Source organism: Phalaenopsis equestris, unplaced genomic scaffold (genome assembly GCF_001263595.1).
Source record: "Phalaenopsis equestris unplaced genomic scaffold, ASM126359v1 Scaffold000636, whole genome shotgun sequence".
Taxonomy (NCBI): domain Eukaryota; kingdom Viridiplantae; phylum Streptophyta; class Magnoliopsida; order Asparagales; family Orchidaceae; genus Phalaenopsis; species Phalaenopsis equestris.
The window spans coordinates 390,506-414,109 of record NW_018165076.1 but is presented as its reverse complement, the minus strand read 5'-3'; the positions used below and the strand labels follow the sequence as shown (position 1 = coordinate 414,109).

General features: G+C 36.0%; 1 protein-coding gene across 1 annotated transcript in view; it reads left to right on the top strand.

Moving 5' to 3' along the window:
• LOC110030040 (probable thiamine biosynthetic bifunctional enzyme, chloroplastic) overlaps positions 1-23,604 on the top strand; it is a gene marked incomplete at its 5' end in the record, with an annotated part of 46,793 nt that extends 23,189 nt beyond the window's left edge. Inside the window, 7 exon segments of the mRNA XM_020732579.1 lie at positions 188-263; positions 355-430; positions 777-911; positions 1,371-1,435; positions 1,801-1,928; positions 22,611-22,867; positions 22,952-23,604. Coding sequence (XP_020588238.1) covers positions 188-263; positions 355-430; positions 777-911; positions 1,371-1,435; positions 1,801-1,928; positions 22,611-22,867; positions 22,952-23,468 — 1,254 coding nt within the window.

Below are 23,604 nucleotides of genomic sequence, written 5' to 3'. Positions count from 1 at the left end.
GTAGACCTATAAAGCCTTGGGCATATTGTATAAAATTGATCTTAATTTATTAGAATTAAATAAAAATATGATAAACAATAGGACACAATGGAGAAAAAGGGTTCATATAGTTGACCCCATTTAGTGGGATGAAGGTTTGTTGTTGTTTTTGTTGTTGTACTAATGAATCATTGTTATGAATTCTCAGATAAAGACAGGCATGCTACCTTCTCCAGGTGTGATCAGAGTCATTTGCCAGAAAATAAAAGAGTTTCCTGTACAAGGTTTGTGCTCACTTTTCGTTTATATCACCATATTTTACACGAACTTTTTGGCCTTGTGGTACTTCACGTATTTTTATTCCCTCGAAGGCAGCTGTAGTTGTTGATCCGGTAATGATTTCTACAAGTGGTGATGTGCTTTCTGGTCCGTCCACGCTCGAAGGATTTTGGTGAGCAAATGTGATTGTAATTTTCATGAAATAAGGCTTTGCGGTTTTTTGTTTAAGTGTAAAGTATCAAACTAGTCCCCTGACCTTTTGCATGAAACCATTTTAATCCTAGAGTTTATAAAAGTACTAAAATTGTCCATGGACTTTTTTAATAGGTGCTAAAATTGTTTCCCCTGGGGACTATTTCAACCCATATTAAAAGAGTTGGGCGATTAGAGTGACATTTTTATAAACTCTGGAACTAAAATAGTTCCCTATAAAAGAGTCAGGGGATCATTTTGACACTTTTCTCTGCTATTTTCTGGAGATCTAACCGAATTTGAATTTGCATACTTTTATATTATAGCAAGGAGCTTCTTCCATTGGCCGATATTGTTACCCCGAATTTGAAAGAAGCTTCGGCCCTACTTGGAGGAATATCGTTGAATACTGTAGGTGACATGCGTTTCGCTGCGAAATCCATACTTGATTTTGGAGCCAGGTATGCTTCAAAATGACATTTATGAGAAGTAAGAATTGCTGTTTGCAAGCTATTTCTTGCGTTTTTTTTGTATCAACCAAAGCATTTGCACCAGCCACTTTTTGCTATTTCTTCTTAGGGGCATTTATTTATATACCACCCAATTTTTATCGATTTACATATCTGACACCTAGACTTTATTTTTACATTTATGCCACCAAAATCCTTAGTACCACATAAAAAATCCCACCACTTTAACCTTTAAAAAGGTGAAATACACCATTTCTTGCATAGGTAAGGTGTTATGTACGCAAAAATTGAAGTTTAGGTGTTATACGTAGGAATTCAGTCATATGTATGTAAATCTTCTTTTTTCTTAACGTGCTGTTCCAGTGATACAGATCTTGAAGAATTGCTTCCTTTTTGTTGCATCAAAATAGCTTCTGTAGATAGCCTTGGTAATAGGCTTGTGTGATACAGGAATGTGCTTGTAAAAGGTGGGGGTCTGCCTGGTTCATCAGACGCCATAGACATATTTTTTGATGGTATGACTAGTGTATTTCTTCTCTAGACATGGTTTTTGTTTAGGGGCATTTACATACATAGCACACAATTCTTATGTATTTACTACCTCACACCTAAACTTTCATATTTACACTCATAGCACTCAAATCTTTAATATCAAATTAAAAATAGCACTACTATCATTTTTTAAAAGTGAAATTCATCATTTCATGCACATGTTTAAAGCACCAAACTGCTATATATGTAAATATGAAAGTTAGGTGTGAAATATGTAAATAAATATACATATATAAATCTCCCTTTTGTTTATGCACCTTTTCAGTTTTCTTGAGATTTATTTAACTAGGCACATGATATCTTATGTATTGTGGGATATGCTCTCCAGGGGAACAGTTTCATGAGCTGTGTGGACCACACATAAAGACGCGAAACACTCATGGAACTGGTTGCACTCTGGCATCATATATAGCAGCAGAGCTTGCTAAAGGTACTCCAATGCTGCAAGCTGTTCAGGTTTTGCTCTCTAGCCCTTTTGTCCTTTTAGATGTTTGGATGCTTTACTTAATATGATTTATATGCAGCCTCGGCAATTTATCGGTTTTATTAGGATAGCTTGTTAGTTATTGCTTATGAATTGCATTGTCTCTTGATAGTTTTATGATAGGATCTTTCACTAAAATTAGGGAAAAATAAAATATTTTTCTTTCACCAACATAAAACAACACAACCCAAATACACAAAAGATAAAAACCTACAATTTGAGGGTATGTATCTCTCTCAAATCCTAACCATAAGATTCAATACAACATTCATATATATTTCTAACCCTAAACATATTAAGCCCTATTTATACCCCACAATAATAACTTACAAGAGATCAAATTACCCTTTTTAGTCTTATGCTTAATGAACGTTTTCAAATTTGGCGGGCTCGACGCTGACTCAGTGGAGCACGAGGAGGACGGTGTCTTAAGCACCGATCTAACATTGCTCCCCTCCAAAAAAGACACGTTCTCAAGGTGTAAGAGAAAAAGGTCATGTTGGATCAAGTCATATGACTTTCACTCATAAATTAAATTTAGTCTAGTCCTCTCCGTCAACACTTAATTGAAATAATTGATGGGTTGTTGATGTTGCATGAGGACTGTGTCAGTGGAGCACGAGGAGGACGGTGTCTTAGGCACCGATCTAACTTTGCTCCCCTCCAAAAAAGACGCGTTCTCAAGGTGCAAGAGAAAAAGATCATGTTGGATCAAGTCATATGATTTCCACTCATAAATTAACTTTAGTCTGGTCCTCTCCGTCAACACTTGATTGAAATGATTGATGGGTTGTTGATGCTGCATGAGGACTGCGCCTAATTCATAGCCTGAAGCATGCATTTCTATAATGAAATGTTGGTTGAAATCAGGCAACGCCAACACTCGTACACTCATCATGACCTTCTTTATCTTTTTAAAAGTTAGAGCTTCAACATCCCCCCACTGAAAGTTATTATATTTTAATTTCTACATCAACGGCTACGCAATCGAAATGTAATCCTTCACGAACTTTGGTAGTCTCCTGCAAGTCCCTAAAAATCTCTCAGTCCTTTTAAGTTCTTATTTAGTGGCCAATCCAACAGAAATGCCACCTTTGATGGAGCCACCGACACACCAGATACCATTAACACCTTTAAATGGTCAAAGTAGTTATCTAAAGAACAGTTGTACACTAGGATATCGTTCAAGAGCACTAACACAAACTTTCAGAGGAAAGGCTGAAACACCTTATTCATTAGTAGTTGAAATATAACCAGATTATTGGTGAGCTCGAATGACATAACCAGAAATGCGTAGTGACCCTCATGAGTTCGAAATGTAGTTTTGTGCACATTTGTTGGCCACATCCAAATTTGTGGTATCCCGACTTCAAATAAATCTTGGAGAATATCATAACCTCAAACAACTCGTCTAGTAGCTCATCCATCTTCGAGTGGAAAACTTGTCAGATATTTTTTCTTTATCTCGATATTTCACATAGAAACACCAACTCCAATCCTTTGTCATTAGCTAGACTGGGCTAGTGATGGGGCTCACACTAGGTTGTATGATCACAACCTCCAGCATCTTTCAGATCAATCTCCCGATCTTGTGCTTCTGTACTTAGTGGGTAGTTGTATGGGCATTCACTAATGAGAGAAACCTTCAGTGATACAAACATGCAGAGAGAGGCGCTGGAGCCTTGTTTGCATTTCTTACAGCCAGAGCGACTGATGCAGGTTAGGTAGAGCCACCCGACTCCTTTCGAAGGTTTTGGTGCCTCTTTTCAACAACGGAGCCCAATCCTAATTATCTAAGGCTTATTTATTTGCATTTAGTTTTAGGTTTTCATTTTTTGCTTGATTTTCTGTCAGGACAGCCGACGACGTCCTGGTTTTCCCTTCTAGGGCTGTATCCATAGGCGAGAAGGTGCTCCAGCTGTAACTTTTCCTAAGGTGGTGTGTACCTTCGATTTCGCTACTCCTCGCATCCCTTCCTTCTACAGGTACTTCCCTTTTCTTCGTCTGGGACAGAAGCCTTGTTGTTTTCTTCTTGCAGACCAACCACCTAGCCATCTATTTCCCTAATTCCAGTTGCTTGTTTTTGCTACTAGCCGCCTCTCCCTTGCTGCCACCACCCGGAACAATACTTCCGGTTGTTATTCCCATAGTCCAACCTAGTTTCTTACAGCCGCTTGGGACAACAAGTGCCTGATTCCTCGTTGCTGTTTTTCCGCTAGTTTAAGCCCGCCAACCTCCACTTTTGCCCCGCTGCAGCCGACCTCAATTTCCCCTTCCTTCTACAACCATCCATCCCCTCACCACCCTCCTGCAATCCACTCATCAAATTCAACCACCAATTTTGGATAAAGTTTAGTTGTGTTTGCGTTTGTCATTTTATTTCCCTTTCAAGTGTGTTTGGCTGTAATCACATATTTGCTTTCAATAATACTATTTGTTTTATATAGTTTTTTGGGTTATAACTCTGGTATCACCCGGCCTCAGGGCTATTGCATGCTTGTGTTCTCTTCGAAGCAGCAATCCACGTGACAACTGGAAAACTTTTGCAAATTGTTGTAGGAGCTGTTGGATCAGTGTTAGAATCTCTGTGAACTCCGTATCATGTGCAACTTTCCAGCTATAAATCCAACCACAGACATCCCATCCTTCAAAGATCAATATCTTCAATTTCTTTATGTGTGAGTCGCCTGCCCAATATCCTCAACCATGCTCATTACTCCCATGAAACAAGTATTGGGTTTCCTTCATCGACCCGTATTGATTTTTCTTCTCCCATGAGTATGGCTCACCCCATAATCAACTCACTCGTTCTCATAGGCTTCTGAATTGTCTTTCGTCCGAAAGACTGCGACTACAAAAGACACTAACGCGGATGGATGCATCCCTTCATTGGGGTTCCACCCACCATGGTTCCCTGTTCCTTTCGAAATCCTTCGAATCGTTCTTCTCCAACTGACTCACATGACATCTTGTTTTGCCTGTTGTCTCTCGTTCCAAACCTTCAGATGTCGTGCAATTCCCTCCAGATGTTGCCGCTCGAATCCGCCGCTTACTCTTTCACTCGATCCCTCCTGCTTCCGTTTGTTCCAACAGTTTGCATGTCACACTATTCCTTCCAAGAGTTGTGACTCGAGTTTGCTTTTGATTTCTTCGCTCGATTCCTCAGCTCTAGATTTGCCTAAGGCAACAACACTGTCGTGATGCCATGCCCTTCTTATTGCTGCTCGCATCCACTTCAGGCGCTGTTTCTTGATCCCAGGGCGGGCGGCAGGGCTGTGAATTTAGTTGGAAAATCATTAAATGCTCGAAAAGTTGATTCAAATTTTGACTCGGATCGAAATAAACGGTCAAGCTACGAGCAAATTTTTTTTGAGCTAATTTCGAGATCCTGTCACCATTACTTTGGCTCAAATTTCCCTCTAATTTGTCCTCCAAGACATCTACTGTTTTGGTCGCCATTACTCACAGGAAAGTTTTCGTTCGCATTGGTGAACTTCTGTACGTCGTGATCCCGTCGTTGGCTTCCCAGCTAGCTTGAGTCGCGACTATATCATTGAGGTTCAGTCATGAGGTTGACTATATTGTAAGGTTCAATGACGTAGGCGATCCCGTTGATCTAGAATGTATTGCGATCTCTTTGTTAGCTTCCTACTAGCTTGAATCGCAACTAAACCTCACAACTTCGAATCCTGTACAATGTGATCCCGTTGTAGGCTTCTCAACTCCTTTGAATTGCAACCGTATCACGGGTGCAGTCACAACGATAGATCCTGTAAGGATCGATCTCGTCGTAGGCTTCCTAGTATCGCAAGGTTTGGTCACAACGACAGATCATGTATGCCGCAATCACATCATTGGCTTCCCAACTAGCTCGAATCGTGAAGTTTGGTCACGAAGGCGCACTGCGATCCTGTTTTTGGCTTCCTATATATCAATTGCTCATTATACTAATTGGATAGGAATTTTCTCAAAAATTAGGGCAAAATAAAATATTTTTCTTCCCTAGCACATAAAATACAAGTATATACAAAAAATATAAACATCTATAATTCGAGAGGTAGAAAATCTCTTCGAAACTCTAATGCTAAGATTCAAGATAACAATCACATATATCTCTAACCCAAAACATATTAATTTTTATTTATACCCCACAATAATAGCTAACAAATGATTAAATTGTCCATTTTACTCTTATGCCTAACATAAGTCTTTTAAATTTTTTTGGCGAGCTCGGTGTCGACTCAGTGGAGCACGAGGCACACGGTGTCTTAGGTGTCAGTCTAACATTTTTGCAATTTTGTAATTTGAACTTTCATTGTGGAAATAAAGAGTAGGACTGAAACATGCACATGACTTTGTCCTTATTTAAAACGTTTGATCATATTCTATTGAGCTTAAATTTAAGGTAGCTGGTAAGGGTTATTAATGGTGCATTAGGAGCTAGGAGGCTTAATTTACTTTTAATGTGGAATCATTCTCCACTCCAATTTGGACCTTTATAAATCTCCAGGGTATTTTAGCTATCACTAGCTATGTTTAGTAATGGCTATTGTAGTTATAGTACTTAAGAGCCTTTTGCTACAATACTCGAGCAAATATGGCCATTTGATATAGTACTTGATTTTTGGAGGCTTTCGGTTGGGAGAAATAGTCAGGAAGAGGAAGAATTATTTTGGAGAAATTTTTACTGAATTTTTTTTATAAAATTCAAGCATCTTTGCAGGCAATAATAGTAGGGATAAGATCTAATGCACAACTAAAAAAATTCCAAATAAAGGGATCCCCATATGCAAATGATGAAGTAGAGAATTTCAAAGTGTAGTCCAAATTTCTCATTCCCTTAGAGAACTTTTGTCCAAATTTTGACGGTAGTTTGTAAGATATCCATTGTTGAAATGGACAGTTGGATTGACCTTTCCCTTGAGACCTCTCATATGCTCAAGTTAGCATTGTGATATGAAAAAAAGGATACCGGGAAAATTTTGGAAGGCATTGTTCACAATAGGGATAAGATCTAATCCACTCTTAAATAAACTCCACAAAAAGAGAGAACCCTATATAATTGAATAAATAGGAGATAATTACAATAGAATTTATCTTAAGTTAGAAATTAAATTCAAATATATTTTAATCTTGAAAAAGCTTAAAAATAAAAAACTTATATTCTTGTAGTATGGTTTTATCCAAAGATCAAACTTTCGAGTCCTTGATCTTGCTCATATAATGTCAATTTATGATCTAATCAAATTTATGAATTTTTGGCGATGTTTTTTTTTTTTTATCTTAATGATGTGATTTGAGATCACCACATTTAGTACTTCGTCTCAAAAAATATCTCATGATGCATAGAAAAAATTGAAGCGATTTATGAGGATAGTAATCAACTTAACAAGCTTATAAATAATTATATGAGGATTTATTTAACACCTATACTTCTGTTTTTACATTTATATCACCCAAATCTTTCATATCACATAAAAAATACCACTATTTTAACTTTTAAAAACTGAAATATATCTTTTTCATGCATTGGTAAGGGGACATACAACAACAACAAGCCTTTATCACACTAAGTGGGTCGGCTACATGAATCCTTTTTCTCCATTTTGTCCTATTGAGTGTCATGTTTTCATTTAATTATGTTTTCATTTAATTATAATTATAATTGTTTAAGTTAGTTTTTTATACAATAGCACAAGTCTTTAGGTTTACAGTTATGGGGACATATGTAAAAGTTGAAGTTTATGTATTAGATATGTAAATGCATAAGAATTAAATGGTATGTATGCAATCTTCCTTAATTATAATATGTTTAACCAAAAATTAAAATTTTCATGAATATTTAATTTTAAGATTAAGAATATTCCTTATATTTGAACTTGAAAATCTACCTTTATGTGCATGACTCGGAGGAGCTTACCTCTATTATTTTATAGTTTTAGGTGATTTGTTAATTTCATTAAATTTCTTTAATTTTTTTGGTCTTAGGGTATTTTAGTATTCTTGCAAAGCTTCAGGAGAATTTTATCGAAACAAAAATTGTAGTTCATACCCAAAAGAATTTTATTGCAAAGCTTCAGGAGAATTTTATTTGTCAAGAGTTTCTAATTCATCTTAGTCTCCCCAAAAGATTGCAATCATTTCATACCCAATATAACGTGAGTGTTCTGTAAATTCAAGGGAAGAAAATCTTCATTACCTGAATAACTTGCAGTGTTAAATTCATCTATTTATAAACTCCTTTGCTCTTCTCCAACTATCACCTTTTGATCATGACTCCAAAACTTTCTGTGTCATCCATCTCAAGCCCCAATTCCTTAATTACTTAGACTAGAGATGAAGTTATGAGTTGCCTCACTATCTCCCAACACCAACATATTTTACTCTCTGATTTGTTTCTGAAGTTTCATAGTGTGGTTTGGTGTCTACCCCACTACCTAGTTCAATGAGACTTCTGCCACTTCCAAGTGAGGGTAATCCTCCTCATCCTCCACCATAACCTTCTCTATTTCTTCATCTCTCTTCTCCTCCTTGTAACACTGTGTGAACTTGTAAGATCTGATTTTTGCAACGGTGTCCAGAGGCAAACTTCTCGTCATACTGAAAACATAACCTTTTGGCTTGCTTCTACTAAATCTGTCTCTATCAGGTGTTTAAATATCTTCCTCAGTTGTGGTCCATTATTCCTATCATGTGTAACCTTCCTCTAAAATTCTACTGTTTGAGTTTTTGGTATCGTCGTGGTTGTAGAATTTTAACATGACACTCGACCTGTGCTGGTCATATTAGCCTACATTTTTATCTTCAACAAACTGCGCTAATTCATAGTTTCCATTAATCCTCGCGATTTCAGCAGACGAAGCATTGCTCAAATGTTTGGCCTCAACTCTTTCATGAAGTTTTCTTCTAACACTTCTTTCGATACCCCTCTCAACCAGCTAGGTAGCATCTCAAATTTCTTCTTATAACTCATGATGAACCCTTCCTGCTGTGGTATCAATATTTTGAACAAATAGGCTGAATGCATTTTTCTTTGCTTTCATTCCAATAAATAATAATCTTTACAATCTATTTTAGGTATATAATATTCTGTATAAACTATTTTAGATAATTTAATTAATACATATTCCTAATCTAAATATTCAGTTAAAAAGAAAGAATTCCTGCAAATATAATATTTTCTTTTTTGCAGCATTGCGAATAAGGAAACTCTTTATTCTATATGATTTCATTTACTTCTGATTGATATTCCCCCTCAAATTGATACTGGCTGATCAATAAGCATCAATTTGCCAACAAGAAATTGATGACGCTATCGAGAAAAAGTCTTAGTAAATATATCAGCCGTTTGTAGATCAAAAATTATATGTGGAAAAGATATAACCATCCATGAACGCACGTAACACATTGAAGTGAACTGTCATTCCATTCGAGAAGCTTAAGAGGAATGACAGTTCACTTCAATGTGTTCCGTGCGCTCATGAAAGATAGGATTAGCGGCAATCTTAATAGCACTAGTATTATTTGCATGAAAAGAAGTAGACTCAATCTGAGGAAAACCAAGCTCAGCCAACACACCTCGAAGCCAAATGATCTCGGAACAAACAGAGGACATAGCGCGATATTGTGATTCAGTATATGACTTATGATGTTTGGGGCAGTTTATTTGGTTTGGTGGCGTTTTGAAAATACACCTGACATGTTTGGGTAAACTGCGTTCTGACAGCTTATGCTTTTTCAAAACGATGAAAACAGTATTTTCACACCGCATCTATTTATGTGTGTTGACAGCTTTTTGGTTGCGGTATGACTTTTCCAAAAAAATAAAAAATTATAATAGCCACCACATCTAGCTTATCAGCAGATTATTTTTAATCAGATTATCAACAAATTATTCACAAATTATTTTATCAACAAATTATTCAATAAGTTACAGCTACCCCAAACAGACTCTTAGTCACTCAATCTTGTTTCTTGCTTTTCCAAGAGATTAAAGAGTTATTGAGAAACATGCACCATCAAGTAATAGATCGACATGTATCAAAACAATCATCCCAATGACATCACTATAGGCTGTTAAGATGATAGGAAACTTCGCAAAAAAGAACAAACCACGATGAAAAGTATCTTTCAAATACCGAACAATACGTCAAATTGCAGCTAAATGAAGATGTGTAGGGCTTGCATAAATCGACTAATTTGTTGTACAACAAATGAAGTATCATAACGCGTAATAGTCAAATAATTGAGACTCCCAACAAGTTGTCGATATAGAGATGGTTCAGATAGAAATTCACCATCATTCCATCATTCTGTTGATATTTAACATTTACTTCCAAAGGGGTATCAGTGGAGCGACCATCTTGAAGACCAGCCAAAGCAATGAGTCCCTTGATATAGTTGCGCTAATGAAGAAAAATACCAGCGAGAGAAGAGTGAACTTCAAGTCCTAAGAAATAAGTTCATGATCCAAAATCTTTCATATGAAAAGAACTCTGAAGACGCTTCTGTAGATGAGACATCAATTGATTGTCAGATCATGTGATGATAATATCATCAACATAGACTAATAACAAAACAATTCCCTTGTTAGTTTTGCAAAGAAATATTGATGAATCGTATTGACTTTGAATAAAAGAGAAGCTAAGAAGGGTATTGCGAAATTTTTCAAAGCAGACCCGTGGAGCCTGTTTCAAACAGTATAGGGGACTGTTTGAGCTTACAAACATGATGTGAAGGTGTAGAAAACAAGCCTGGAGGAGTCATATAGACACCTTGATGCCCATGTAAGAATGCATTTTTAACATCTATCTGTTTTAAGAACCAGTTTTTAGATGCAGTAATAGATAACACCAGCCGGACAATTGTCATCTTAGCCACAAGTGCAAATGTTTCTTCATAATCAATCTCGTATTCCTGTCAATTATCAAGAGCTACCAATCTTGCCTTATATCTGTCAAGAGAGTCATCAGATTGGAGTTTAAGAGAGTAAACCCATTTACAACCAATGGGTTTAACATTTGTATGACATTAAACAATATCTTTAGTGTGATTATCTTGAAGTGATTGAAGTTCCCCTTGCATGACTTTGACCCAACAAGTCTGTTTAGCAGCCTGAAAGTAAGAGATAAGAACAATAGTATTAGTTAAAATTGCAGAATACCCATATCTGTTTGGAGGATGGATACGTCGAGTTGATCGTCAAAGACTTATTAGAGCAATTTTTGGATCAGGGTCAGGGAAGATTGAAGGTGAAGGGGGCAGACGTCATGTGTAAATAATGTCCGCAAAAGAATTATCAAATTGTGGAAGTATAACTGTGTCCGGTGTCGACACATGATGCTGAAAGTAATATTCATGTTCAAAGAAAATCACATTCCGAGAAATATGCTAACGACTATTAATCAAATCATAACACACAATCTTTATAATCAATACTGTACCCCATAAAGGCACATCGTACTGACTGAGCTGACAACTTATGATATTCATGAGCGGATAAATGAACAAAACAAACACATCCAAAAGTACGTAGCATATGATAATTTGTATGTTTACAAAAAATTCGATAGTAGGGAGAATCATATTTCAATTGTTGAGATGGTAAACGATTAATGAGATAAACTGCAGTATATAAAGCTTCAGTCCAAAATTTAGCTGGAACAGAAGATTCTATCAATAATGTGCGCACAACATTCAATAAATGTTGATTTTTTCGTTCAGAAACTCCATTTTACTGCGGTGTATAAGGACATAAATGTTGTGAAACAATACCTTTGTTATGAAGAAATGTTTGAACCTCATGAGCAATGTATTCACCACCATTATCAGATCGTAAGATTTTTATGTAAGCGGAGAACTGAGTTTCAACATATGTTAAAAATGTTTGAACTAAAGTAAATACTTTTTTTTTTTAACGCAAAAAATAGATTCAAGTAAATCGAATGTAATCATCAATAAATGTCACAAAATATCCATATTGAGCATGTGAAATGACTGGTGTAATTCTCCAAACATAACTATAAATAATGTTAAAACATTTATTGACACGACTGCCTGAAATAGGAAAAAGGTAATGTCTTACACATTACCTTTTAAGGAACCGTAAATTATAATAGAAACAGTCTGCCCACTTTAGGCCATTTGCTATCACTTTCCCCGATACCTGATCCTGCACAATACAACCATCACGAGAAAAATGTACGTCACAATTATTATTCATAATTTGACCTACAATCATAATTTGACCAACAAAGAGTAAGTAGATAATTTAGGAGAAACCAAGACATGTATGAAATATGAGTTAATATCACCAACTGTCGTAATTGAAATATTATTTTCATCAGTAACCTGAATATGTTAAGTACCAGTGTACAACCGTTAGTTATGCAATAAATCAGCTGTGTCGCATATGATTTGTGGTGCCTGAATCAACAAACCAAGGAGAAGGAACAAAAATAATAATTTTATTTTTCCCTTAAATGCTGAGAACATAGAAGGCATGGAGAATCATCTCTGGTGTGACAATTGATTGATTATTGCCAGCAACTGTGGATGTCAAGCCAGGATTGTGAGTGTAGGATACCATGACATAAAGTGCTTGTGGTTTGCGATTCCCGGGTCGTGTATCCATAATAATGTCCCTTTTGCTTGCAATAATTATAACATTTATTTTTACAATTCCGTGCAATATGACCAAATTTCTTGCAGTTGTAGCATTGCACTGGTCCTTTCCCTTTGGTCTGAGCAGCATATGACATATTAATTATTTCTGATGATCCACCTGTTGTACTAAAAGCAGCTTCTATCGTAATTCTTTGTTCAGCGCATAGTAATTCACCAAAACATATATCCAAATAAGAAACCAGATCTCTGTTCAACAACCCAGCCCGAGCAGTTTCAAATTCAGGTCTGAGTTTCATTAAAAACTGATCACGACGACTTTCTTCATGAATAGCTTGAAAACTAGCAAAGTTCTCTTTTGACACCGTAGCATAGATAATGACAGTATATTCGCTCCACAAATTTAGAAAATCAGAATAATATTGTTCAATTGAAAGATTACCCCTGACTATAATTACTTATTCGAAATTCCCATATTTCTTTAGCCGTGCCAAAGGATCTTAAATTGTTCACCATATGAGCCTCAATAGATCCCAAAATCCAGGAAACAATCCGAGCATCATTTGCTTTCAATTGACCGAGATCTTTTGCCTCCGTAGGAACTGGAGAAGACCCATCAATATGACCCCAAACCTCCTTGCCTTTTAAAAATATTCTAAGCTGAAATTCCCATGCGACATAATTCTTTTCCGTAAATCTGATAGCTAAGATTTCAGAAGATATTCTAAATAGAATTGTCGTTGATCGAATTTAACCAGAAATCAAAGAAAGCTAAGATATCCAAAAAAATCCAAATCGTTGATCTAAATCAACGTGAAAGGGCTAAGGCGGAAAAGTGTTGGGCGCAAGGAGGAAGATTGTCGGTCGTATATTTAGATTTCAGCAGAAGAGGTAGACGTGAGTGATCGCGGTTTCGACTTGAGACGGATCGCGACTTGAGGCAGAAAAGACAGATCGCTGCTGTTGCGATAGAAGGGAAGGGATGATGCTCGCGTCAAAGACGGATAAGAAGATCGTCGCAGAGCAGATCGCGGCAGAGAGGATCCGGAGCAGCTGGTTTTCTTGGAATTTGATGAAGGCGGACAAAGATGTCGCAGAACTCAAACAAGGACAAGAACGAGCGCTACCAACGAGGAAGCAAACAAAGATGTCGGCGAACGATAACAAAAGTTGAAGAATTTTGAGGATTCATACCGATTCAAGCTCTGATATCATGTCAATATTTTGAACAAATAAGTTGAATGTTTTTTCATTTACTTTCATTCCAAAAAATAATAGTATGTACAATCTATTTTAGGTACGTAATATTTTGTATAAACTATTTTAGGTAACTTATTTAGTACATATTCATGATCTAAATATTCAGCTAAAAGTAAAGAATCCATGCAAATTTAATATTTTCTTCTTTACAGCATTGCGAAGAAGAAAACTTTTTTTTCTGTCTGATTTCATTTACTCCTTATTGATACCTGGATCAATGAGAAAAAAATTGTTCCTATAAATTTCTTTCCCGCATGGTTTTGAAATGCTTCAACAATCGATCATTGAATTTTTCTCATGTTTTGATTGATGACGTTATTCTCTCCATTGATACCATGCAGAGCGATTCCTTCCAAACATAGGATCGTCGCCATCAATTTTTTTCATCTATCAACCTTTAACAACCAAGTATCTCTCCATGCGATAAACCTAACTATAGACATCTTTTCATTCAAATATCAGATCTTCAGTTTCCTTATGCGTGAATATTCTCTCCAATTTCTTCGACCTAAGCTCATTTCATCCATGTAGTGGGGGTTGGGTTTCCTTCCTCAATCCATGTTAATTTCCCTTCTTCCATAAATATGACTCCCTCATAAAGTCAGCTTGCCTGCCGCGATATGCTTTTGAATCGCCTTTCGCTTGGAAGACTGCTGTAGCAAAAGACATTTGTGCAGTTAGATGCAGCCTTTCGCCGACATCCCAACCACCATGGTTCCCTTTTCCAGGCCAAAATCCTTCAAATCAATCTTCTCCTGCCTTGAGTCTCACGTTGTGTCGTTCTACCTGCTGTTGCTCGTTCCAAACCACCAAATACTGCATAATTTTCTCCATACTTTGTCACTTGAATCCACTCCCGATCCTTCGATCGGTTCTACCTTCATCCGTTTGTTCCAATCGTCCGAATGTCTCACTATTCCTTCCAAGTTCTTTTGCTTGAGTCCGCTCACGATTCCTTTGCTAGATCCCTCGACTCTAGACTCACATAAGGCAACGAAGCTGCCCTGATGTCGTGCGATTCCTTCTGATTATTGTCACTCGCGTCTACTTTAGACACCATTGCTCAATCACACGACAGGCATTGGCGGGATTGAGTGAAACTCCACGATATTCTTCATCATTTTTTTCAGGATCTTGAATCTGCTAGGCCAGCGCCTACGACACCATCCGCCTCGTGCTCCACTCTATCGATGTCAAGCCCGCTAAATAATTTGAAAACTCATGTTAGTAGAAAGAATAAAAGGGCAATTTAGCCTTTTGTGATTTATTATTATGGGGTATAAATAGGATTGAATAGGGGTAGGTATGTGTGTGATTGTTGTCTGGAATCTAGGGTTAGAATTTGGGATAGATCGCTTACCTCTTGCATTGTAGGTGTTTATCTTTTATGCATTTCAGATTGTATTATTTTATTTGGTACCTGTGGAATAGAGTCTATTCTTTCTGCCCTAATCACTGCTGAAAATTGTCTCTTTTCTATCAGAATCTCCCCTCTATGGGTAAGAACCGCTCCTCCATGACCGAGAAAAACTCCTCCATGCCATATTTGATTTGACACACTTCTCCCTCTAATTTCTCCTCCAAGACATTTATTTTCTTGGCGGCTATTACTCCCAGGATGATTTTTTTCCTTAAATGTGAAACTTTTGCAAGCCACTATCCTGTCATTGGTTTCCCAGCTTGCTCAAGTCCATGAAGTTTGATCACGAAAATGATGATGTCTTGAGGTTCTATTTCAAAAACGTGTGTGATGATCCCACCGTTGGCTTCCCAGGTAGTTTGAATTGCGACTATATCGCGAGGTTTGGCCACGAAGGCATGCGTGATGGATCTTGTACGTCATGATTTCGTCATTGGCTTCCCAGCTAGCTCGAATCGCGACTGTATCACGTGTTCAGTCATGGAGCATGCAACTGCGAATCGTGAAAGGAATGGGATGACCTTGGTCGATCGATTTGGCTCGAATACCAATTTGATAAGGAGATGAGTCATCATAGGACAAACAAAATATTTTACTTTACCAACATAAACTAACATAACTCAAATTCATAAAAGATAAATATCTACAATTCGAGAGGTAGACAATCTCTCCCAAACCCTAAATCATGAAAGGAATGGGTTGATCTTGCTCTACCAGTTCGACTCTGATACCAATTTGATAAGAGGGAGACGAGCTTCCACAAAGGTTAGGGCAAACAAAATATTTTACTTAATCAACATAAAACAACACTACAAATCAAATACATAAAAGATAAATACCTACAATTCGAGAGATAGACAATCTCTCTCAAATTCTAACTCTAGATTCAATACAACAATCACATACATAACCTAACCTTAAATATATTAACCCTATTTACACCCCACAATAATAAATAACAAGTAGTTAAATTATTTTTTTAGTCTTGAGCCTAACATGAGTCTTTAAACTATTTTGGCATGCTCGGCGTCGACTTAGTCAAGCACGAGGCGAACAAGGTCATAAGCGTTAATCTAACATTACTCCCCTCCCACTGTCTTCAATTTGGAAATGAGAAAATTGTTAATGGATCAAGTCATATGGTCCTCACATGGCATCATAATCTGACAATCCTTTCCATTTAACTAGAAACTCGTAGTGACCCTCTTGAGTTTGAATTGCAGTCTTATATACATTCCTCGGCCACATCCGAATCTAATAGTATCTTAACTTCAAATCAATATTGGAGAATACCACAACCCCAAACAACTCGTCCAGTAGCTCATCAGTTACCCGGAGGAAAAATCTATTATGTACTATTTTCTTATTCGTTTCCCGATAATCCACACAGAAGTGCCAACTCCCACCCTTCTTTTTCACTAGTAAGACTGGGCTAGAGAAGGGCTCACACTAGGCTGTATGATTCCGGCCTCCAACCTCTTTTGGATCAATCTCTCGATCTAGTTCTTCTATACTTGGCGGTACTGGTATGGGCGCATGTTGCATGAAAACTAAAAAACTTTTGCAATTTATTGTAGGAGCTATTGGAATTCTCTGCCAATCCATGCCATTTGTCTCTTCCATGCCATGCAACTCGATCAAGAATCCCAACCCTACATTCTTTATTGCTCTAACTATGGTCTTGAGTGTCACCAATGTCTTTTACAAACTAAGATCACTGCAAAACACCACCATCATGTCTCTCTACTAGAACTCCATCGTCAGAAGTTTTGAAGTCATCTTAGTCTCCCCTAAGGACTACAACCTTTTCATATCCAAAATCACGTCAGTGTTCAAAAAATATTCCAGACTACAACCATTTCATATCCAAAATCACGTCAGTGCTCAAAAAATATTCCATCGCTTGAAAACTTACACTGTTAAAATCACCCATTTACAAACTCCCTTGCTCTTCTCCACTTGTCGATTTGATAGAAAGGAGACCATCTTCCATAGAGATTTAGACAAACACAATATTTTACTTCACTAGCATAAGACAACACAACCCAAATACATAAAAGATAAACACATTCAATTCAAGAGGTGAGCGATCTCTCCTAAACCTTAACCCTAGATTGATGACAACAATCATTACACGTAACCTAACTCTAAACATATTAGCCCTATTTATCCCGCACAATAATGACTAAGAAATAACTAAATTGCTCTTTTAGTCTTACGACTAACATAAATCTTCAAACTATTTTGAAGGGCTCAGCATCGACTCAGTGGAGCACGAGGCGGATGGTTCCATAGATGCCTGTCTAACATATTATCAGTAAAAAATGCTTTAACTGTGGTAGAAAAAAACTTTTATTTTTTGATAAAAGTTGCAAAATACTAACAATACTTCATGCCTTCACTTCCAGCCAACTTACTCATGTGACTTGAGAATAATTTTCAACAATAGTTATAAAGTACCAAAACCTTCAGTATACAGCAGAGGTAGAACTCTTAATGTTAGTATGAATTAACTCAAATGGGAAACTATTTGGGTTTGAAAGGATGAAAAGGGTTCTTGATGGTGTGTACGTGGCTCATAGCCGTTACATTCAAATATGCAGATGTGGTGATAGTAACTAAATCTTGAAAGTTTTTGTGGCGGAGGATCTTCACACAATAGTGCCATTGATATGGGGTAAATGGTTAAGGGACCAAGCAATAAGCTTTACTAACTTTAACTCCTCAAATCATAATTTGATAATGAGATAACAAGAGGGATGCAAAGTTACAAAACACTTGACGAAATTATAGAACATATAAGCATCTGTGTGAGAGAGAGAAGATCTTTGGTGAATGCTTTGGCGAACGGAGGAGATGCATAATTATCAATAAAAATTATAGGCCATAAAAATTTGCCAAAGATGAGAAAAATGGGTTAATTAGTAGTCATGTGTGAAAAAATATTAGAGTTTGGAATCTTGGATGTATCATAAGCAACCGCCACTAAGCTATAGGAAATGAAATAGGTGACAGACTCGTGTGCCTGAGAATGCTGAACCATGTGGTCATGGAAAACCTAGAAGAGATAGTTGAAAGTTGAAGAACCAATAAAAATCAAGAAGGTTTTTAGGCTGATCAAACGAAGCTCTGAAGATTGATTAGTATGGCTGTAGTGAGAGCAAGGGGTAAAATTCTTTCCCTCATGATCATGACCACTTGGTCATTTTGATTCCTCACAACAAGGAAAAACTAGTTAGAAACCAATCAAGCGAGTAAAAATGTTTGAGACTTAAAAGAACTTTCCAAGATAATAGTAGATTGTAGAACATGTCATCAGCTATGGTTTTATATGCTAAAATGATGGATGGAGCTCTGTATTAATTTTTGGGATGCACTGTGTTATTTTATCTACTTTATTCGTATGGTACTATAATATATCTGGAAGTTAGAGAGAAATAGATCATAGAGGTTAGTAACGAGTCTAGTTTGAGTGAGTTTTTATTTTTAACATGAAATCAAAATTGTCAACCAAAACTTTATATGAATTCAGTTTTTATTAAAGTGCTGAATCAAAAATATATGGTATGTACTGTGTTAGTTTTACTTTACTCGTATGGTACCATAATATAATCTAGAAATTGGAGAAAATATATCAAAGAGGTTAGTAACAATTCTATTTTGACAGTTTTTTTTTTTTTTTTCTAACCATGAATTCAAAATTGTCAACCACAACTTGTATTGAACTTGACTTCAAAATCAATTTAATTTTGCGTCGAGTCGAGTCAGTCTTTAAATGGAAAATTTGAGTTAATTTTAAATTGTACAATAACAACATAGCCTTAATCCCACTATGTGGGGTTGGCTACATGAATCATTTTTCTCCATTGCATCCTATTTAGTGTCTTATTTTCATTTAGTTCTAATAAATTTCATTTAGTTCTAATACAATAAGCCCAAATCTTTCTAGGTCTACCTCTGTCTTTCTTAACAATCTTTCTAGGTCTCTAGGTCTACCTCTGTCTTTCTTAACATAATTCAAATCTAAAGCATCTACTATCCTAATCAGATCATCAAATGGTCGACGCTTGATGTGACAAAACCATCTAAGACGACTTTCTCTAATTTTGTCCATCACAGGAGCTACACAACCCTATTACGGATATATTCATTTCACATTTTGTCTCTAAATGTGAAGCCACTCATCCACCTAATCATTCTCATCTAGGCAACACTTAACTTAGTATAATGCTTCTCTTTTAAAGGCCAACATTCAACGCCATAGAGCATTGCAGGTCTCATCACCATTTTATAAAATTTTCCTTTCAATCTAAGCAGTACTTTTCTATCACACAAAAGGTCCGAAGCATTCCTCCACTTCAACCAATCAACTTGAATCAATGTAGACCTCCATAATTCAAGTTTTTTTTGGGTTATTTCTCTCGTCTTATCCACAATAAGGATATTATCAGCAAAAAAATACACCAAGGTACATCCTTCTGTAAATGTCCAGTAAGACCATCCATAACTAAAGCAAAAAGATATGGGCTTAAAGTCGATCCTTGATTTAATTCAACAAAAATAGGAAAATATTTGGTCAGTCCTCCTTCAGTTCGAGCACAAGTAACAGCTCTAGTATACATATTTTCAATTACTTGAATATAATTCATATCAACGCCTTTCTTCTCAAGAACTCTCCAAAGGATATCTCTTGGAACCTTATCGAAGCTTTTTCTAAATGCTTTTTCTAATAAGCTTTTTCTAAATCAAAAAAAATCAAATGCAGATTCTCCTTATTCTCTCTATACTTCACCATCAAATTTCCCAATAAATGCATAACTTCCATAGTAGACCTACCCAACATAAATCCAAATTGATTATGAGAAATCTTTGTAATGCGTAACCTATGCTCAATTACCTTCTCTCATAATTTTAAAGTATGATACATCAACTTAATTCCTCTATAATTTGCACTCTCTTGTGCATCCCCTTTATTCTTAAAAATGAGGACCAAAACACTCTTCATCCACTCCTCAAGTATCTTTTTATTTTTTAAAATATCATTAAAGAGTTTAGTAAGCCAAAAAACTCCAAAATCTCTTAAATATTTCCATACTTTAACCGGGATATCATCATGTCCTACAGACTTTCCACCATTGGTTTTCTTCAAATTCTCTTCATTTTCTTTTTTACTAATGCGACGGTAAAGATGAAACATTTTATTATTATTAACAATATTAAGATCACTAAAGTCGATTGTATTTTTATAAACTTTATTAAAAAGTTTATCAAAATAACTCACCCACCTATGCTGAATATTTTTTTCTAAGAAAAACACATTTTGATTTTCATCTTTAATACACTTTATTTGAGTTTAATTTTTATTTTTATTTCTCTTTGTTTGGCTAGTTTATACATATATTTTAACCCTCTTTAGTATCTATTCTATTATAAAAATCATTAAAAGCGGAATTTTTAGTGTCACAGATTGTTCTTTTAGACTCCCCACCGGTCGCCTTTGATATTTTTCTCAGTCTCTAAGCTTTTACAGTTAAACCAATTTTTATAACATAACTTCTTCTGTTTTATCTTTTCTTTCACATCATTATTCCACCACCAGCTATTATTATTTAAAGAATTTTTTTTCTTTTAATTCTTAAAGTACATCTTTTACTACTTGTTTAATAGTATTTGTTACTTAGCGTCACAGATTGTTCTTTTAGACTCCCTACGGGTTGTTCGATATTTTTCTGTCTCTAAACTTTTACAGTTAAACCAATTTTTATAACATAACTTCTTCTATTTTATCTTTTATTTCACATCATTATTCCACCACCAACTATTATTATTTAAAAAATCTTTTTCTTTTGATTCTCAAAGTACATCTTTTGCTACTTGTCTAATAGTGTTTGTTACTTTATACCACATAGCATTTGCTTCATCATGAACATCCCAAATTTTGAAATCTTGAATTTTACTCATAAAAATAATTTTATTTGTCTTTTAGGTTCCCCATCAAATTCTACGATGATGGGTCATTGTATTCTTTATTTTACAACTCTTCATTTTAAATGCTACATCTAATAAACGATGTTGGGTACTTAAATACTCACTTGGAATTACGTTACAATTTTTACAATCTGGACGATCTCTTCTTCTCATAAGAAAATAATAAACCGCGACGATCTCTTCTTCTCATAGAAAAATAATCAATTTGTGTTTTATTAGATCCACTCTTATAAGTAATAAGATGTTCATCTCTTTTCTTGAATAAAATATTGGCTAAAGTAAAATCTAAAATAACTCTACCTTTTTCATCAGTCGCTCCGAAACCTTAGCCACCATGAATATTTCTGAAATCTTCTACCACTCTGCTGACATGTCCATTTAGATATTTCCATTTAAATCTCCTCCAATAAACATTTTTTCTTCCATGAAGTCTTCTAAGTCATTCAAAAATTTATCTTTATACCCTATATCTAAATCTACTTTATAATATTACAAATTTTAGTATTAATGATAATCTTAAGGGCTATAATTCTATCTACAACTCTATTAATTTTTACAACTCTTACCAGAATACCAAAATTTAAAACCTAAATTATCAATTTCCTTAGCTTTTTCTCCAACCTATTTAGTTTTTTTAGTACATAAGATGTTGATTTTTCTATGAATCATAGTATCAACTTATTCCATTAATTTTCCATTGAGACTACCTATATTCTAAGATCCTATCCTAATATTAATTTCATTAGTTTCATGGACTAATTTCTTTACCCGCATCCGTCCGTAATATAAGAATTCTTGCTTATTTGACACTACATCCGGATGCCGATGTCGTGACTCTTGCACACTTTTCATTGTATTTAGACTATACAAAGCGTCACTTCCAGGAAACACCCTAACACTTACACAATGATTAAAATGATTTATGTCATGATTTTTTCAACAAGTTTTACGCTGGTTGTCGACTACCTAACGCAATCTTCCACTTTTAACATCCAGACTTGCGACCGGCAATTGTAGTGTTTGTTAATTTCTAAATTGCGAGAGAATAAAATTTTCGAGGGAGTGATTGAACTTAGGACCTCTTGCCTGAGATTGAGAATACCAACCAAATGGACCAATAATATATTATATTAGTATTATATCAAATATATATAGAGTATATTTTTATAACCTGCGAACTATTAATATAGTGAAGGAAGAATTGTGATGTGTGTTCATGTTGTAGTAGGATGCATATCACCTATTCTTAACATTTTCTCTCAACACAAACTTATCTCTGCACCTTTTCAAATTTAAAATCTTTCGCAATTCGTGACTCCTGAAGTAAAACTCTCGCATATTTTTTTTTCAAAAATATATGTAGGCGGCTAAAAGCTTTGTGGAGAGAGCCCTGCTTTACAGTAAGGATCTTATGATAGGAAATGGACCGCAAGGTCCCTTTGATCACCTGTTCATGCTGAAGAACCAACAGAACAATTATGCCCAGAAATCACGATTCAATGCAAATAGTTTATTATTGTATGCCATTACTGACTCTCGAATGAACAGAAAATGGAATCGCTCCATTACAGAAGCTGTTAAAGCTTCCATTGAAGGAGGCGCCACCATCATTCAGCTAAGGTCCTTTATTTTCTTTATGTGAGTTCAAATCTTGTATATGCTCTCTTTTGAAACTTAAATTCTACTTTCTCTTACAAAATTCAGAGAAAAAGAGGCAGAAACTCGTGAATTCATTGAATCCGCCATGGAGTGCATGAAAATTTGCCGTTCTTACAACGTACCTCTACTGATCAATGACCGGATCGACGTCGCCCTTTCCTGCGACGCTGATGGCGTGCACATCGGCCAGTCTGACATGCCGGCGGAATTGGCTCGCAAAATTCTTGGTCCAGGCAAGATCATCGGTGTGTCCTGCAGGAACCCGGCAGAAGCCATGAAAGCTTGGGTTGATTGTGCCGATTACATCGGCTGTGGTGTAGTTTTCCCTACCAGCACAAAGCAGGACACTGTGATCATCGGATTAAAGGGTCTCGAAACTGTTTGTTCAGCGTCGAAGCTTCCTGTGGTTGCCATTGGTGGTATTGGTGCTGGAAATGTGCAGTCAGTTATGGAACTTGCTGCGCCCAATCTGAAAGGTGTAGCAGTTGTGTCTGCTCTTTTTGATCAGGAATCTATTGTTGCTGAGACCCGCAGACTAAAATCATTGTTGACAGGAAGGTGATGCCTTTGGGTTTCTCTTGTTCTTTGTGAGAAAGAGTGAAGTTTTTCTCTTTTGATGTTTTATAATAACTAATATGAACCAGAATCCCTCACAACATTGGCTACCTTTTTTTATGTAACTGGTTGTGTTCATATTA